General features: G+C 50.2%; 2 protein-coding genes across 5 annotated transcripts in view; one reads left to right on the top strand and one right to left on the bottom strand.

Moving 5' to 3' along the window:
* The window catches only part of LOC120947817 (uncharacterized), a 98,819-nt gene that overhangs the window by 5,458 nt on the left and 73,831 nt on the right, over positions 1-19,530 (bottom strand). For 2 of the 4 annotated variants that reach the window (XM_040363564.2, XM_049605092.1), the window contains exons 7-13: positions 8,028-8,213; positions 7,359-7,532; positions 2,461-2,685; positions 2,154-2,360; positions 1,134-1,344; positions 938-1,070; positions 86-292 (exon numbers count right to left, since the gene is read on the bottom strand). In XM_040363564.2, the coding sequence (XP_040219498.2) occupies positions 86-292; positions 938-1,070; positions 1,134-1,344; positions 2,154-2,360; positions 2,461-2,685; positions 7,359-7,532; positions 8,028-8,213 (1,343 nt within the window). Of the gene's footprint in view, positions 1-85; positions 293-937; positions 1,071-1,133; positions 1,345-2,153; positions 2,361-2,460; positions 2,686-7,358; positions 7,533-8,027; positions 8,214-9,742; positions 10,778-14,865; positions 16,195-19,530 lie in introns of all 4 variants that reach the window. The other 2 variants (XM_040363562.2, XM_040363566.2) reach the window with 2 other exon arrangements.
* On the top strand, positions 4,658-7,351 carry LOC120947818 (dynein axonemal assembly factor 4-like). The gene is made up of 2 exons (XM_040363567.2): positions 4,658-6,380; positions 6,507-7,351. The coding sequence occupies exons 1-2, from the start codon at positions 5,376-5,378 to the stop codon at positions 6,759-6,761; spliced, it is 1,260 nt and encodes a 419-aa protein (XP_040219501.2). The 5' UTR covers positions 4,658-5,375; the 3' UTR covers positions 6,762-7,351.

The raw sequence follows: 19,530 nt of genomic DNA on the forward strand, positions 1-19,530 counted from the left end.
AAAGTGGAGAGGCGAGAAAAAGACGTAACATTAACGGTTTGCGTTGAGTGAAAGATCCATTTGCGAGTGGATGATCGCCGCTCACCTTAATACAGTTTACACAGGACAGTACCACCGTGCCGTGGACGTCTCGTAGCGGGCGATAGAACAGTTGCCCCAGATCGGTAATGGAGAGAGCCGATTGCATCTGACAGGCGGCCGACAGCAGCTTCGTGCGGAAGTGGATCGCCGACGACGCGTTCCGTTCCATGTCCATTCGCAGCAGCTTCACGTCGTCCCACGTGCAGGCCACCTAAACAAAACGGTAAGCAAAAAAATTTAGCACATCATGCACTCACGCAAAGACTTAATTCGCACAACAAAAAGCCGGGTTTAGACCGAATTGCTCATCCTGATTGATTCATTTGCACCGCAAACTGCATCGCGTGACCGTTGCTGTGTTGTGTGCTTTTGTATATGGTTGTCAATAACAATTTTTCCCTGTCATGAGGCTTTCCACCACAATACTGCCCACCCAATCGTCGTAAACAAACAGAATTATTGGATGGGCTAAACATGTTATGTGAAAAATACATTCCACACCACCCCGAGGGCGCGACTGGGGAAATGAAAGGTCCCAGAAGCATAGCGCAAAAAGAGCAAACAAAACGAAAATAAAAATCCTTCCCAGTGTTTGGCACGCCAAGCAGACCGGCCACTAGCAGTGCCACTGGCAAGGGATGAATAAATAAAATCACACTCAACACTTTACGCATTTTAGGCGGAAAAAGAGAAAGGAAGGCCCATCTGCAAATGTCAGCCGCTCGGGGACTGTGTTTGAAAACAGTCCGTCAGCCCTGTCGCTTGGATGGGGTTCGTAATTTTTACTGATTTAGCTTCCCGTGCCATCCGGCTGTGGCGTCATGCCAGTGCGACCCCTCCCCGGACGGGTTCTCACCTTCATCAGCCAGTAGAAATCGGTGTGCAAATTGCTGGTGAAGGTTTCATCAATCTCAATTACCGGCACGAAGTCTTCGTTGGTGAGCAATAGCTTATCCTCGTGGTACAGGACGCAAGCCAAATAGATGCCCCTGGAAACGGTGAAAGAGAGGTGTAAGTATATAGCTAAGCGAAGAAAGGGACCGGCAACTTACCGTTTGAGATTCTTCTGAAACTTGGACGCTGCCGAAAACAGCTGCTTGATGGTGGTTTTCTTCTTGGTCGCCCGCTTCTGCTGCTGCCCACCGTCCAGCGCAATCTCGGACGCATCCTCGGGCCGGGCCAACCGGACCGCGTTGAACAGCTCGTCCAGATTGCGCTGCTTGCCCGCGAATCGATTGTCTCGGCTCTCGACGTCACGCCAGCCTGGCAAAATGGAGCGAAGAGAGGAACGCCCGAAGGTGTAAGAATTATGGTCACAAGGGTACGGTCTGCAAAAGGGCAATTTGCAGTGTATCAGCCCAACATTCCTCCCCCCCCACAGGGTTCTTCCTTTACCGCAGCACCGGCAACAACGCTGTCTCTCTCTCTCTCTCTGTCTCTTTCGATATGCTTTCACATATGCCTCATGGGAATGCCACGTGTGGGGCAGCCACCGAACACTTTTAGCACATGCGTTCGAAAACACTTGCGTACAACACAGCCAGGCACGACAAACATCGTCCCAATAATGATGACCACGAGGTCGTCCCCCATACACTTCCAAGCGTTGCCAGGCAATGGAAGAAGAGCGGAAAACAATGGTCCAAGGAACCACAGAAACGCTCGTACACCATTCATTTGCCCCGCGGGAAAATGGTCACCATGCGCTGCCGGTCATGCGTCCGGCGGCCAGTGGACCCACAGGAGCGATATGTGCTAACGAAAAAGGATGTGAACGCATTAACGTGCCCCTGTGTGTGTGTGTGTGTGTGTTTTTTTTGTCCGGTGGCAACTAAGCACAAGTTATACGACGGAGTTCGCTCTAACAGAGCCGAGAGTGCTTCGCAATTGGCACTGCTCGTATATCTTACCCACTCTTGGCTATTTAACGTCCTTTTTTCTGTTGGTAAAACGTTTTGCCTACTTTGTATTGCCCAACAGTACGAGAGCGCCTACAAAAAGCTTTCGCGTTTAAATCATTCGCTCTAAACGCTCAGTTTTCCCAGTTTGCGGGTTTCGCGTTGCCTACTTACTCGACGGTACGACACAGTTCGGGACGGATAGTTTGTACGGTCCCCAGCCCTTGACGTTGCCGGCACAGGCGCGGAAGAAGTAGCGCCGGCCCTGGATCAGCTCGTTCAGATTGCAGACCGCACCCATGCACCCGTGGAAGCTGCACCATTCGCTGATTTCGCGCTCGCCCACCACGTTGCTAAAGTCCGACCGGGATGACCATTGCACTGTGGGAACGAGAGTGTAAGGGAACAGGTGTAAGTGTTTTATGTGGTCCTGCGCTTATCGGTGTTTAAACCGCTGCACAACAACAACAACAATGCGCACCTTTGAATTTGGTAGTTATGGCACCTTCGAGCGGTTCGTACAACCGCAAGCTGACCGCACTGCACCCGGTCACGTCGATGTCGATCCGGTTCGGCACATCGGGCGGTTTCGTTTGCTCCCAGCCGAGTATCATCCGCCGCAGACCCTTGACGCGGCGCTCCCACAGCCCCACCTGCTTGTCGATTTCGCTTCCGGTGCAGCTCGTCACCGAGGGGCCGCTGCTACCTGTAGAGAGGAGAGAAGAGCATTATGATGGTTAGCATATTGACTTTTTGAGATAACCTTTTTTTGTGCAAAGCATTTCACCGTGACCTTTTCAACATTGAAGTAAAGAGAATTTGTAACAAAACACCGCCTAGATGTTCCCATCAAAGGAATGAATTCGAAATATGACTAACAAAAGTGCATTATCGAGTGCGAAGGAGGAAAACGTTTTGCGCAAAGCAGAGCTACTGTTTGAGATGTGGATAAAAGATTGCCACGTCGTATCGGATGGATGGTGTACAGCTGCCGACAATGCCGCTATTGTGAACTGCTTCGCACGGTATGAAGTCCACCCCGTCCCTCCTGCGTATCCCTTGACGATTTGCCAAGAAGATTCCACAATTTCCACCGACGCAGAGCGCATTTTCTAATCGCAGCAGCGGGTGTTTTTTTTTTATGCAGCCCGATTTCGAAATCTGACCCTACTGCTACACCCAACTGCCGACTCAGAGGAAAAACAGCATTGAATTACACCATCTGCATCTAGAAAAGCGAAGATTGTGTGAGTGTGTGTATGTTGTGTGTGTGCGTGCTCGCTAGGGAAATAGATTTCCCACTCACTTCACTGGTGTAATGTGATTATTGCCACGCTTTAAAACGGAACAACAGAGATCCGTGCGGGAGGTTTCTGTGTGGTTAGGTAGGATGGGCCAAGGCTTCGGCATAGATACTTCGAACACGAGAGCCAGCACCCGAGAGGGCGAGGATTGATATGCTTGATGCATATTTTATGCAATAAAATCCCCCCGCGCGAGCAGTAGCTTTCGTTGTGTAAACCATTCCGATTGGAAATGCCGCGCTGAGAGAGGGGGTTGTACAGGGAAGGAGGGGGAGAAGGGGGAATAAAATCACGACCTATCTTAATGGGATAGCGCTACACAGAGGTGGCTTTTTATTGATTTTTTATGGCTAGTTAGAATCGTCCGGATTGCTTTTGAGGCGGTGCCTTTATTGCACAGTTGAACGAGTGATGTTGAATAAGATCTGTGTGTGTACCACTTCCTTTCCTCATTTTAAGAAGGTTTAATAGTTTATACTTAACGCAAATGCATAAAACTAATTGGTTCGTTGTTTTGTATCGGTTCCAGCCTTTTTTTATGTGAACATTCCTAGAACGCATTCCTGGAAACAGTCTGGTTGCGCTAGGACCTTGAGCTCCACACACAGCCCCACTCGTGTGCGTACGATCACGGCCAGAGTGACAAGCAAGAAGTTCATTAAATTAGTACTACGCTCATGTCCCCCCGTTTCCTTTTTTCTGTGTGACACTATCGCATAAATTCATCATATCATAGTCCTCCGATCGAATGTCAAGTGCCGTCGCACATGACCAATTACGCATCATTGCTTATCATCTTTGGTTGTCCTTCCCCCCCAAAAAAGGAATCATCCTTCAACGTGACAATGTCCACAGGGACGTGATGTAGGTTGGAAGTTTCGGATAAAAAACGTAAACTGTTGTAGTACAACACAAGACCACACAAGTACTACCACGAGTACATGCCCTGTTCCGAGTACAACAAACCCCCTTGCCATAGGGAAGCAGCAAGGTGAGGATACAACAATTTATGAAACTTTCAACTCAATCTTCCAAACAACAAAAGAGCATTATAACCTACCAAATTAAAACAGCACTCCAAAAAGTCAGCCCAGCGCTTCGTGGTTGCCGTACCGGCAAAGGAAGGACACCAAACCAGGTTGGCTTTCGCCATAAAACTTCCAAACAGAAGAAGGGTCTCGGAGACTCGGTTTAACTTTAAATGTAAACCCTCCAGCAACGTTGAATTGCAATTGCAAAGTTTCACTACTCTACTCCCAAAAACTACACCACTGGCCACTGGTTCATCCCGCTGCGAAAGGAACGTTGAGCCCTTGGTGGTGTCCTGTGGGGGGGAAACAGTACAACTTATTTCGTTCATTACATTTAGCACTGAATTTCTTCGGCAAAGGGATTGCGTGGAGGTCGTTGTTCACTCGCTACACTCAGTTCTTTTGAGCAGTAGTCAAAGTTAGGAAAGTTTGTAAATGCTGTAACAAAAAGAGGAGCCTATCCTTAAAAAACGAACACCAAACCAAAGGTTGGTGGTGGGTGGTGGCTACCGCTCTGTCCAGTGTTTGTTGTGTGCGGAGTAAAAAGTCTTTAGCACCAAAGCAACTAAAATCCCTTTCTTCCGGCTTCAATACGGACGGGTGTGTGGCGCATAAAGGGCAGCAGCTCTGTGTTAATTTGAGGTGGTACAAGTTGAAACTCCCCAGGCCCTGCGCTGGATACTGTAGTTTGGTTGATTTGGGGCGGTAAATACACGAACTTGAAGTGAAATGTGTTGTTAAGTTTATTTGTTAGGTTAGAAGGCCACATTTTGTTCTATACCAGTACCTGGTAAAGACTTTTTCACAGAAGAATTCTATGGAACTACACACAGCAGATGTTAATCTACCCAACACAAATTCAAATTTTTAGTTCCATTTTCAAAAACAGAGATGTCGCCACTAGTCGCTACAACGACGGCGATACTCTTCGTCATGTTACCTTAGCAACGCCATGCCCAGCGCATTGTTGATTGTGCCGTCAACGTGTAGTCCTTGTTAGGCAACAGTCGCGGGTACATTTCTGCTTCTCCGCCAAGCAAACACAAATTCCCATCCCAATAATGCCACTGATACCTAAAAATTACACCTGGCAGCAGCGAAGTTTCCCCAGCACCGGCACATCCAGCCAATCAGTAGTGAGCATTGTTCTGCGCGTGCCATTTCCGGCGAATCGATTTCAGCCGGATGACATCTTCACGATGGAGCAGTTTCTGAAAATTTCCCACCCACCCCACTACTGGGAATTGTTTCTGGCCCACCCGATCGACGCGGACGCGAGCCACTGCAGCATCCTCGAGAACGAGGTGGTGTTCGAGCTGGTCAAGCAGGACCCGACCGTGTGCTGGGATACGGTCGAGCTGGATGTACCGCGGGCGGAAAGAGCCACGCTCAAGCAGCAGTACGAGGAGCAGCACCGGAAGCGTTTGGAGCAGCAGTCGAAGCAGCGAGCCATCGAGAAGGACCGCAAGAAAAAGGACGAAATCCATCGGCAGATCGAGCGGGAACGAGCCGACCGTTCGGCCATCGATAATCTGCTGGAAGAGTCGAAGCAGCGGGAGCTGAAGCGGATGGAGCTCGCGATGGTAAAGCAGTACCGTCCAGATCCGGCTAAAGCTTCTGCACCGAGCACGGGCGAAAGTTTGTCCAACATTCAACCCACTCCACCTAAGGGGGCTGGGGCAACCGGGACACAGCACTGCGACCAGCAGCAGGAACCCCGTCCTTCTTCGCCACCGGCAATTCGGCGCTCCGGTACGCTCGAGGTAACGTTCAGCGAGCGAACGTTCGTTACGCCGAAGCGCGAATCGATGGAGCAGGCGGAACAGGAGTGGACACTCAAGCAGGCCGCCGCCCGCCGTGCGGTGGGCTTCGCCGACGACGATCTACGCCCGGACGAGCGAAATCCCGAGTGGCTGAAGCAGCGCGGCGATACCTTTTTCCAGCAGCGAAACTTTCTGGCTGCCATCTCGGCGTACAGTGCCGGCATACGGCTTACGAAGGATTACTATGCACTGTTCCTGAACCGGTCCGCTGCACACTTGGCGCTCGAGAACTACCAGCGCTGTGTACGTGTCCCTGTCGGAGGACCTCCCAATACAGGAGAGAGCTCGCTCTCCGAGGTCGAGGGAATGAGGATAAACTTTTCGGATAAAAAGACGGATTTTTCTTTCTTCTTCTCCCCTTTCTTATAGGCTGAAGATTGTTCGACGGCGCTGGAACTTTTGCAACCACCGGTCGAGGCGAACCGGAGGGCCCGGGTAGCGTGTCTGGCACGGCGAGCAGCCGCCCTTGTAAAGCTGGGCTTTCTACAGCAAGGGTACGAGGAGATGATAGCCGCCAGCCGGCTCGATCCAGACGAGGCGAGTCTGCGGCTCGAGGTGGATCGTTTAAGGCGCTGCATTGAGGAAGAGCGGGAAAATCGAAGCGAGTCAGAATCGGACGAATAAGCTTGCCAGAGAAGCTTACCGTGCGGCAGATTGTAGCGAACGTGTGTGTGTATGAAGGATGTGTCCTTACACTGAGGTACGGTACAAAAGGCGTAGGCTTGCAATAAACACGTGGCACGGTAACACGGTATTTAATATCAAAGAGCCGAAGAGTGGTTGTTGTTGCCGTTGCCCAAAACCGACACAGCCTTTCAACCTCATCTTCAAAGACACGTTCGGCTAGGCGAAAGACTCACGCAAAATGGGCCGCTTAAAAGGCGCTTAAAACGCTTGCTGCAAAACAAACTTTAACCTTACCCAACCTTAACCTCCGCGGTGTTGCGGTGGCGCCTCCCAACAGTTGTTCACTTTACGCGCCTTAATTGTTATCAGGTTACCACTACCGAAAAGGACAATCGTGCCGCATTATACTGCCATAATCTTATCAACATGAAAGAGCAGCCACCATTTCGGGAGGGAAGGCAGGTCAATCTGAGCACAATGAACCTCGTAATGAACATCAAACACTTTCACCCCCGGACAAATCTTTCTCGTTTCTTCTTCCACCGAGTAAGCAACCAGAGATTATCTTCATTCTCCTCCCTCCGCATCACTTACCGATGATGTTGGAGAAGGTGGTTTTGCCTGCATTGGTCCCGGTGCCGGTCCGCTCGCTGCCGGCCAGTCCGCCCGCCTGGCTGCCGTCAAAGTTCCCGAGCTCGTGCACGGTCGCTTCGGCATCGCAGAGCAGATTGTTCAGATGCAGTCCCATGTTGCTGTTGGCCGCGTGCACTAATTGGAAGAGACAAGGTGATTTCGTTAGTTAGACCATGAAGATGGGGAGGGGTAGTTATCGTTTAACCCGGGGGGGTGGTGACATCAGGTCAAAACAGTCGACGAAAAAAGAAAGAGCAAGATCATTTGTCTTTTTGTGCGCTCGTTTTAGGTCTCCATCCGGCGGCAGCAGCAGCAGCAGCAACATGTGTCTTTGGCACGCCGCCCCGAGAGATGGATTAGCTATTTTTAGTCAGTGTGTGTGTGGGTGGTGCTATTGCGTCTTTAACCGTAAGTAGTTGCGGTCATGGTGGCAAGGTGTGACAGGCAAAACCTGGATGCACGGCCAATGTCGTTGGAAGTACAGTGTGTACAGTAGTTTTTAATTATAAAAGAAATAATTAAAAGTCAAGCCATCTCAGGGGGAAATTTATGAGCAGCGAGGGTGTTGTGGGAAGGTTAAACTAGCGTAACATCAAATAGAAAAAGCTAAATAGCAGTGCGCAAACCTACCCGAGTGTGCATTTTCGATGGCACCCTGCTGCAGCAACATTTTCGTCATCGAACGATTGTTGCTGAGCACGGCCACGTCCAGCGGCGTGAGTCCGTCGCTGTTGAGACTGTTCACGTCCACGTCCGTGCTTTCCAGGATGGTGCGTGCCTTTTCCAGGTGGCCATGTTCGACGGCGGAGAAGAGTGCTGCGGGATAGAAAAGAGTGTTTTACATTAGAAAATGCTTTTTTTTGGGTTAGAATTCCCTGCTCTGCTAATGGTGTGGGGGTCGTTTCGATCGTTTCAACCGACATAAACACGCGAACCGATTTACAATGCATATATTCGGGCGCCCACATTTGCTCATGCATAATTATCGTTCCGGATAATGAACCCGCATAACAAAGCTCCTTTCCTAGCGTTACAATACGTATCGAATGTAGATTTTACACCCAAACCATTTGATTTAATTGTTTATGTAATTTTAACGCACACAGAAAGGACACACACTCTCCTCGCTAACCTTTGTAGTCGCAATTCCATTCACTACACACTTTACAATCACTACTCAGCATACCTCGCGCGGTTTACCGCAACACCGCGGGAATAATTGATTGGTCCCACAGACCAGAGCGTATCACACTTCAAGTGTGTTGTTTTTCTACCCAAACGATGTCCTATTGCAATCGGTGCCATGGTTGCTTTGGCGTATTTTGAAACCCACTATTTATATGTGTGCGGGAAGGCCGCTCGGATCATTCGCGGACACATTCCTAGCTGGATCGAAAATGACAGCTGTCCTGTTTCGTTACGTGTGTTGCGAACTGCAAAGCGGAACTTCAGCGCCACCAAACGGTATGTGTGTGTGAATGTGTTTTCGGGGTGGGTGCAATTGGACGGCCACTCCACAACGGTGCCTAATGATTTATGCAGCCGGAGGTCCCGAAATTCCGCGCTTCTCGTTACGGTGACGGATGTCGTCGTCCTGATGCAATCCCAGCAACACCGAGGCAATCGCGATAATTGCGCATGCATAAATGATGAACCTCTAACAGCATATTGATACGGTCGATGGCGCGTGCAATCAGGGTACCGGTCCCTCTCCCTCCCCACATTATCCCCTAGTACGTGTGCGCGATTTAATGAATGAATATACGCCGCGATTGAAATGCGCATTTATCACGTCCGCAATGGGGCGTCCGCGAGGCGAGCAAAGTGCGCCGCTCTTGCTTAATTGAGTCGCGATTTATGACGAACTGACAATGTCGCAGTTGAGCGATCGGTGCAATTGATCGATTAGAAAGTGTTTTCCTTACAGTAGATTTGTTTGTTTAATCAATTAGATCGTTTTTCCCCTTGAAAGTCCTTTGGATGGGGGTCTCGTCATTCGTGGGTTTATACAAACAAACAGTAATAATATTCCCACAAAAAACCACTCCACGATAATAAACAATGTCAAATAGACAGCAGCTAATGCTCCGTTAGCACGTGTGGCCCACGGGGTGGCGTCGTAATTATGACAACAAACAGTGGACGGCGTTAGCGAACAAACACGACACTACAGTGGGTGGTGTGGTGTAGTGTGTTGTGTGTGATAAGCATCCTGTACAAATTGAGCTTAATTATGAAAGCAAATCGGTCGCACGCAAACTATGAATTTTCTTCCTTCTCGCAAGGCCTACCCACCCGCCTACCAAAGCCTACATAAGCGCAATCGTAATGGAGACCGTCCCTACCATGCAGATGGATGTTAATTTGGGTCAGCTTGTCTAGTTGCGCCTGCAGCTGCTTGTGCTGCTTCTTGGTCGGGAGCTTCTTCTGCTTCCAGTAGGACGGTGGTGCTGCTGCCGACTGCTGCTGCTGCTGCTGCTGCTGCTGCGTATACGATGGTAGCGGGGAAACGCTTTTCGCATTGTGAACCGCCAGCACATCGACCGAGTTGGTCGTGGCGGGTGTGATGATGGTACCGGCCGTGTTGCCACTTCCGCTGTTGCTTAAATTATGATTATCGCTCACGGTGAGCCGGTTCGCACGCAGCAGCAAATGCTGTGCATTGCGCGCATTTCTTTCCGCCTCCACGTGACGGCTCGAGGACAGTTTGTCGGCGCCGCCACCACCACCAGCCGCCTTCCTGTCGCACGCGTCCGGCTCGTCGGCCGAGCTGGTGGATAGGTGGCGCGTTTTCTTCACAATCTTGGGCGAATGTTGCCGTGCGGTACAGTGCTTGGGCAGCAGTACCGATTGCTGCTGCTGCTGCTGCTGCTGGTGCTTCTGCTGGGAGGGAATGGGTCCCGCACCCTGCACCCCTGCACCGGGCGGATGCTGCTGGTGGGGCAGTAGATACTCCATCCGGCTGCCGGACGGGGACGATAAGGTGGAACCGTTGCTGGACAGGTTCGGCGAGCTGGCGCTCGAGATGCGGCTCAGCACGGGCGAGGTGACCGCAGCCAGCAGGGACCCGAGCGGAGAGTTTGGTTTGGTTTTTCTGCGTGCCGAGCCACCGGGGGACAGCTCATCTTCGTACGTCAGCGAGACGGTGCTGCTGGTTGCGCCGGTGGCGATCGCGATGGGCAACGACTGGACCGATGCCCCGGCGGTCGCCGTTTGCGTTTCGAGCGTGGACAGCGAGCAGCTGGAGCTGGCGGCCGATTTGTGCTCCGGTGTGGTCGGTACCTCGGCCGGGCGTGGTATAAGGTTGGGACAGGGCAGGCGGCAGCTGGGCAGCTCGAGGTTGGAGAGTGACCGGGTGACCAGCTCCGGGAGGCTGATCTCTGTGGCGGAGGCGAGCGTGCAGGGGGCAAATGAAAAGAAAGGAAAAGAAAAAGAAAACAACACAAAATGTAATAAAAACATAAAAATGAAATTGATAAACAAGGGAACGGAAGAACATTCCAAGCAGGAAGGTGAAACAAAGCAATAAATCAAAACAGAAGAAGGCAGAAATGGTTTTCCCGTACCCCGTACGATAAATAAAAAAACAGGTTAAATAACAAACAAAAAGGACAAAACTGTGTAACAAGCATAATGGATGGTACATTTCCGGTTCACTTCATAAAAACACCGAAATTAATTCTACGTTGGAGGGACGACATTCAGATGGGAAAATGGGAGCACCACTGGCTGCGTGACTCACACAGCGTAATTTGAATTACACTAAAAACACCCTTTATTTAATAGAGGAGAGAGAGAGAGAGAGAGTTTGGGTAGGGCAGAGCTTTTCCTTCCGAAAGCTCCCTTTTTGTCCCGTAAGACACGTATCGCTATCAAACAAGACGGTTTGAAATAGTTGTAAATTGCTCTCAATTTATTTTAACACGGACGCATCCGTTTCACCACTTCCTCCTTCTCCTACTCCTGCTGCTTGCGGTACCTTTCTCCAAGGATTCCGCGAAAACGGGTCGCTTAAGAAACAACGGCCCCGTAACGGCTGGGAGGCGAAATAGGCGAATCGTTTAATGCGCCGTACAGGCGGCAGGAGAAGGAAAAGGGCAGTTCATTTTCGAGCAGTGCCTCAACACCTTGGCACACACTAATGAATGGGAGCAGTTGGCAGCCCTGGTCGCTGGCGGTACGTGATCTTTGCCCCAAGCGTTCAAGGTACTGCTGGGAAACCGTCCACCCACGTGTCTGTTGAAAGACAGACAGCGTAGACAGAACAAAGCCAGGCCATTGGGTGAATGGTGTTAATCTGAAGCATTTATTGTTCGGACCATGCCGTAACGCCACATACGCAAAGGCGCAAAAAGATGCATCTCCAGATATCCTTTCGCACTGCATCACATCACTGAAAGAAGCACACTTACCAGCGAACGGCTTTCATCGGACAAAAACACGTTGCAGGCTTAATGTAGCGTCATTCATACAGTGTGTGTCGGGGGTGCATTCATACCATTCCGGTCGCATGCTGTTGGTTTCTTTAGCAAGACTTCTTCCTCTCTTTCTCCCGAACTCCCGGAGGAGAATTCCAGAGACGATGTCTGCAGGGCGCTGGACAAGAGGCGTCCGCGCAAGGGAGGAAATTTAATATTTTTAAAGCGCGTCTCACTGTGGCTTCTCGTTGAAGGAAGAAACAATCCTTTCGACCGGTTTGGTTGGACCGATCCCGACCTGGGGCGGCTGCTGGTGCTCCTGCTGCTGCTGCAGGCTGCGCTAATGGAATAACCATCCTTTTTCCCCGGCGCCAGCATCTTCTGTACCATCGTAACTGGCGCTGTGCAAACCGCCCCAGTCCTTTTCCCGTCTCGAGTACGGACGGTGAGTACAGAAGAAAGAAAAGGGTGCTTCATGCCACGTGAAAACGGTGAACAGAGCGCGCGCAGCGAAGAGATTGAAACAAAACACCTTGAAATAAAAAGAAAAACCCCACCCACCCCCCAGCACCACCTTTCGCTCAGCTCATTTCGCTTGGCCTGAAAGTGGCCAAGAGCTTTTCTTCTTCTCCTGCGCCAGCAGCTGCTGGTGCCGTGCGTTTTTGCCTTCTCGTGAGTGAAGCAACCGTAGCAGGCTATGGAAAAGCACGCAAGCTAAGAAGAAGTGCACAGTTTGAATGTTACTATTTTTATCGCACCGTCTCACGGGGTAGTCCTTGCATTCCCACTCTACGTCCCTCTCTGCCGGCAGTTTGTGTCTGAGAAAGCGCAAAGGGAGTTTTTTTTAAAGGGGTTTTTAGTTTTTACACCCACACACACGGTATATACGGTGTGGAAAATTCATCTTGATGAATCGAAGTGGCAGCGGCAGTCTTTTTCCCTACTTTGCATTTAGGACCCTTCCCCCCTTTTCGCTACTGCGTGTGAGCCGTTGGAACCGAACGGACTGGAACCATAAATTGCATCCTTTTAGCAACGTATTTTTTGCGGTTGGTTCGTTCGTCCCCCCCGGGGAAGGGACGACCTTACCCTATCACTGTCAGTGATAAGGAAAGAAAAGTTGGTAATGGTTTAAAGGCGTACGACTAACTGATCCAAAGGCAAAAAAGGGCAACGGAAAGAAGAGACAAATCGACAGCTGAGCTGAGCTGGATGGATGAGATCGGTCCAGAGAAGCTCGTTGACAGCTGTTGATCTCCGGGTACCCGCTGCCCGCTGGAACATGGACACGGCGGCGGCTTAGCACGGTGAAAAACTGCAAGCACGCCAAGCACCTAACAACACTCGGGGTTTGGATTAAAATGTGCACTCTTTTTTTCCTCAAGCGCGGACAATTTACAAGCGAGATATTGATTTTCCATTTCTTATTCAAAAGCGCTATTACAAAAAAAAAAACAGGTTCGAACAGGAGCGTGCACCAGAAGTGGTGTCGTTTCAATCAAACAGTGAAAGGAAATCCATTTTTTTCCTCCGTTTTCCGCTGTCGAGAGAAGTTTGCTAGCAAATTGAACCAATTATTAAAATTGAAACACTTCTCCATCAACTTGCAGGAGGCGAATGTTTCATTTGGCAGCTGTCGTAGTGCTTCAATTATGCGACGCACAAAACGCACAAAAAACTGTCAACATTGCTTCCTTCAATGAGCTTTTTAGCGCAGTTTTCCGGTATGGGTGGGTGTGTATGTAATCAAATCAATCGCTCTGAGTGCAAAAGAATGTAGATAAAAAAAAGTCCCAAAAAAGAAGGGAAGCTCCATACAGTTCCAACTTCCAGAAAAGCAGAAAACGAGCCATCTGCTGTGTTAATAAGTAGGTAACTAACGGTAGTTACCATTACACTTGTCATGTACTTTTCTTTCTATTGCTCAAATCGAATTCTGTCCAACACGACGCAAAAACGATCCAGTATTAAAGTGAGCTTTTCTGAGGGCGGACACTAAAAAAATAAGAAGGAAAGAAAGACAGCGATGACCTAATGGCGTCGCCCTTCTTCGTCACTGTAGTTGTCTCCAGCAGTTCCAGTTCCGGAAGTGGAAACATTTTCCAATCTAAAAATAGAACCCTTTCCTACCCTTCCCGTTCACCCACTGCTGTATTTGGTCAGTGCAGTACATCCCACCCCTGCTTCAAGCCACAGGGCAGGAGGAGCACCAGGGCAACACACTTCCCACCACCAGGGCAAAAGTGCAGCCACTCACACCCGCTCCCATTGTCCCATGTGCATCGTCATTCGGGGTGGTTTGAGCAGCAGTTGCGTTTCTTCCCGTTGTTTTCACAGTAAAAGCGCAATTTTCCCTCTGTCTGGAGATGAAACACTAGACGGCGCCGACATAATAACCCGATGACACACACAAACCCATCCCAGCGTCCTTGGGTCGTTGGCGATGAGTTGGGTCGGGCCACACAGCGCACGATATGGTATTTGTTGTTAGTTTGTATTGATAAATCGGCTGGATGTTAAATTGTTTGTTAGTGGACACTGAGGATTTAATATCACTTTGTTTCTGATTCGGTCGATTGTTGGAGTACCAACGACCAATACCAATGGGGTCGATTATTGGTGGGAAGAAATATGAGACATCCCCAGCAGTAGTAGTAGTGGACAAAGGCACCGACATCTACCACAGGTCCACTTTGAAGCTGTCACACTGAAGCTGGAGAGTGCAAAATGTCACGTTGAAACTACGCTCCCTTATGCTGCGATAGAAGCGACCTTGAACACATCTCAAGAACAACGCACGAAAGTTCTTCCGATGCCACAAGAACTTCTCCAACACCGCGTTTCCGTAACCGTATTCTCAAGACACTGCCCAAACGAAAGAATGGCCCCACCGGCTACGGATGCAATTTGGCACTGAGTGTGCAACTTTTATCTCCCCCTACTTGTCGAAGTTTGAACAGCTTTTGCACCTCCCACCTTCCCACCTCCCAACCACGAAAAACTTTCACAACCAATACCACCTTCCCCACCACTGCAATTGAGACTCTTACTGGTAGTATTGTTTGCCCACACGGATCCTTTCCGTATGGTGGCGGTCCTCGTGACGGTTAGTGACGGTTGCTGCTGATGTTCGGGTGATGACGATTGCTGCTGCTGCTGCTGCTGCTGCTGCTGCTGCTGCTGGTCAGCAGCGGGTCGCTGGTTTGACAGTTCACCTTCAACCGTCACCTTTGCCGCCTGCTGCGACGCCTTTGCACCGAACATTGGAGTGTTTGGCGAGCGTTGATGCCGTTGTTCTGGTTCTTGTTGGTGTCGCTTTCTGACCACTGTTAAAGTCGTGCCCTCGGTCGTCATCCCCGTCGTGCTCGGTGCGTCTTCCCGCGCCGGTACTGGATTGACGAAAACAAACGGTACACTAACGTTGCTCTCCTTGGCCGCTCGCAGTGAGTTGGATCGTCGTGCCACCGAGGTCGTCTTCACTTCTGGCGCTCGGCGATGAACTTTCAGCGAACTTTGCACACCGGACGCACGGCAAAATCCTTCCATCAGCAGGGCGGCAGCTTTCGGGGGAATGTTTTCCGGCAGACTCTCGCACTCGCCCACCTCGGACGATTCGTCCAGGGTGGAGGATTTGTCCTGCAGCACCTTGGTCTGGAGCCGGCGCAGCTCGTTGTAGGTGATTTTGAGCTTGTGCAGCTTGTTCCGCAAACTGCGCCGCACATCGTCGCTGGCCGAGCGGGCAAAGTGTGTGCCGGAGGTGCTGGAGCTGCTGCGACTGCTGCTGCGCTTGCCGATGATGGTGCTCGCTGCCGAGGGAGACCGTGCCAGGTCACCGACGGCTGGCAGATGGCAGTAAGCCAGTCGGGCGCTGTTGTGTCCATTGACTGTGGTAGATCCAACGCCGGTGCTGCCTCCTCCTTGCTTTAGTTTCGTGCGCAACCCACGCAGCGAGTTGAAGGACGATCGCATCGAGTGTCCCCGGCGGAAGGGATGCGATCCGTCCGCGGCGACCGGTGTTGACGGAACTGTCACGCGAACCATTGCCGCTGTGTTGATGGAATCCGTTTTTAGGGCGTGCCCGTCGTAAGGCTCCTCCTCAACGTCCACGTACGTTTCGCTGCTGTCGTTGAATACGGCATTGAAATAGCATCCGTCGGCCGCGAGTCCAGTGCGCGAGGACGTTCGATCCTGGTAGAAGGACGATGATGTGCTGCTGCTGCTGCTGTTGTCTTTGGCTTCACGGCTGTCAAAACTCTCGCAACGCACAACGTGCCGAACGGTTGCTGTATCACTGCCGCTTGCACTGTGGATGCGTTCCATTTGTTTCGTTTATGTTTTTTGTTTCAGGGGTTACTGTCTCTTGACGGACGCTAGACTGGCTGTAATATGATGAAGGATTACAAATCAAAATCATGTGCATCGAAACGACACACAAACGGGGCAACTGAGCGCGGGAAAGCAAATCAACATTTGAAGTCTACGGAAAAACACATGGAAGAACGAGAAGCGATGAAGGTTCGTTGCCTGACACATTGGTAAAGGCCCGTTGTCAGTAGAATATATCTTTGTTGATTTTTAATTGTGTTTTTACATTTCAGAGAGCATTAAGAACACTTGTGAAGTGATGCAGCGTTCAATAGTCATCAAGTTTTTGAATTAAATGTTGGAAAAAAAAGCTTGCAGTTAGATTCAACGCTTTGTGTCGCTTGGAAAACTGCAGCAGCTCTTCTAGCTTCCCATCCGATTCGCGTTTAATTACGCGAAGTAAAAATTGGCCCTTCAATCCCATTTTCTCCCATCCTCTGTCCTCTGTCGCTGTACAGTTTTTAATCGAAATCGATTCCGATACGACGTGGAAATGGATTGCACATGAAACCGGCGCATAAAAAGCATCCTCTTCCTTCCACACCGAGCAAAACAAATCGCAACCCGGACGTTGGCACAAAGCGGATAATGGTCCCTCCTTCGCAACAACTTTCCCGTCGATGGTCGTCGAGGTGCTTTTCACACTTCTCGCGTCAGCTTCGCGTAAGTAATTTCTATTGAAACTGTTTCGAAATTGTTCGACCAGTCCTGAGCGTGCCAGTTGTGCGAATGGAGCTATGGACAGACACACACACACACACATAAAGTAGGAACAGAAAACGGAAAAAATAGACCCTCCTACAGCCGTTGTTTTCCCGCGTGATGGCGAGGAGCTAACGAGGTTTCTTCCCTGTGATGGATCTGTGCACGATAATGGCGACGAGGAAAAGGAGTAGAAAAAAGGAGCCCCGATCGTGGAAAGGAGGTGGCCCACGGTAAACCCAGGATCGGTGTGCGCGGGAGTCGTTGTAATCCTCTTAACGTACGGCGGCTTTGTGCGAGTAAATAGAAAACGGAAAGTTTGCTAGAAAATGAATAATTTCTCAGCCTCACTGGATGTAAAAACTTCCTTGCAAGTGCTCTTCCGCTTTCCGTAGCTCGTGACCGATTGTTAGCAGCGCAAGCACTAGTGACACTGGAAGTGTTGCGTGTTTGGCACAGGCGATCGGTTTAGCTGCTGAGAGGATATTTATAGCCAGGGGGCACACCACACACTGTAGAAAAGGGTGCAGCTGTCTTCGCTAGTAAAAATGCAAGCGATTCGTATGTTGGCAGATACTTTTGCAACACTTTTATCTTTAGCAGCAGTAAACAACCTTCGCGTGTGATCAATCACTTAGTGCTGTACCGTGTCTGCTCTGCAGTTTCCAGAACCATCGCTAACGCAAAGGATTCCCCCTTCGGTTCACAGACTACTCCGTCGCTCCCTTTGCTTCTAGGAAGTGTTTACCAGCGTTGCCGGTGGCACAAAAAAGTTCCCAAAAGCCTTGTCCCACCTACCTTTCCCACCCGCCCAATCGACGTCGACGTAAAAGGCTCCCCCGGGACAACCATCCATTCTAATCAAACGCACGCGACACGCAACGGAGCCAGCGTTAAATGGAACTGGGATTTGGAGGCCGTCATACACAAACACAGCACATAAGACAAACACTTCTTCTTCACCTCGTCACAAACCGCGACATTTTAAAGGCTGCCTGGAAGGAGCGATTGTGCTTAGTCCAATCTATACGGGCCACGTGTTTTAGTAGGGGGGGCGGGCAGTGGGCAAGGATCCACACTCCGTCCCGGCAGGAAGATAATCGCTCTAGCCGCGAAACACACGCCGCACGATTTTTGGATCGTAAACACGGAATGTGTTCCCCGGAATCCATAAACTAAGCGCAACCGGAAGATGATTCCACTAGTCCACTCACAATACTCGATTGCACAGTAAGGAAACGGTCCCTCCTCTCTCTTACTCCTCTGTGGATGTTGGTGAAGCGAAAATATCTTCATCCGCACTGCAGTACCTTCTGCCACCGTCACCTTTGGTTTGAGGGGGGCTCACTGTTGTCGTCACGGGGCGCGATGACGCGCGAAGACGACACCACCAACCTTCCTGAGGGACTTTGGGGTTCATTTGAACATCATAAGATGCTTTAAAAAAGTATATTCTAATCCCACAATCCCACCAGCGGTGGGACAGAAATCATGTGCTCCGTTGAGCTGCCCCAAATGAGCGACGAACCCATCGGAGAGATGATGCGATTTAATTAATCTATAAATTATAGCCAACACACCGCGCCGTGGGACTTTAATGGGAAGCGTTCTAGCGCGATTACCACCCGTGCCCATCCTGCCCACCCATCCCCCCACCCACGAACGGGAAGGAGGCAAAGGTCAAAAACGCACGTAGTGGAACGAAACCCTCGACAAAACGAAAACCGCACACGATGCGACAACATTTTAGCACTGATAAAAATGTGATCCCTTAACGTGCGCGCGAAAAGCATCCCCTAAGTACGGGCAAAACTTGGTGCTGCTGGTGCTACAACCACTTGGCTTATTTATTTATGGCGTTGACGTCAGCACACGCTGTGTACGGAGTCCCTTGTCGGTGTGTGTGTTCGTTGGGTGTCTTATTAAAAGATCGAGTAGCTTCTTCTGCTAATATCTCGAAGGTCTCGAAGCACGCTGTATCGCTTCCAACCAGCACCTCCAGTAACACGCGATACTCTCGGTGCGACATTGACAAAGCAGCAGCAGCAGGAGAAAGCGAGTAGCAAAAAAAAAACATTACCACCAAAAATGGCGCATTTGTTTGGATGAGGTTTGGACGGCGGCTTTGGTCGAAAATCTCGATCCTGTCACGATGATAAAAAAGGTGCAAGGAAAGTAAATTCTTCTCTCTCTCTCTCTCTCTCTCTCTCTCTCTCTCTCTCTCTATCTCTCTCTCTCTTTCATCCTCATAGGATCATTATTTTCCTTTCCAAATAACCGTTGCGGTGAACCTGGCAGTGGGACATAATTTAAAATTTCAGTACACACAACCTGACCACCGTTGGCGCGGAAAGTTGATTTACGCCTGAATGTTATGCAATACCGCAGTACATTGGTTCCCCCGCTTTCTGCAAGCGCCGCTGCTGCTGCTGCTGCTTCGCATGAAGCACATTCCGCTATCAGGATTTTTCCCAAAACCATTTTCCATTTCGCTTACGGAAGAGAGTGTAGCTGCCGTCGGTTTTCGCCCGCAACCCGAATAAAAAGGGGTTACTAATTGGTGCTCGTAAATCGTTCATTTGTGGGCGTTTCGGGTAAAACAAACCGGGCTAGTAATTTATTGTTTCGTTCGTACCGGTCGGTGTCGG

The sequence above is a fragment of the Anopheles coluzzii genome, chromosome 2, assembly GCF_943734685.1.
Source record: "Anopheles coluzzii chromosome 2, AcolN3, whole genome shotgun sequence".
NCBI lineage: Eukaryota > Metazoa > Arthropoda > Insecta > Diptera > Culicidae > Anopheles > Anopheles coluzzii.

What these genes read in the sequence shown, in the direction of transcription:
- LOC120947818 (XM_040363567.2), top strand. Translation starts at nt 5,376, where the DNA reads ATGCCACTGATACCTAAAAATTACACCTGGCAGCAGCGAAGTTTCCCC. An exon ending in TCGAGAACTACCAGCGCTGT is followed by an intron (nt 6,381 to 6,506) that starts GTACGTGTCCCT and finishes CCTTTCTTATAG; the next exon opens with GCTGAAGATTGTTCGACGGC.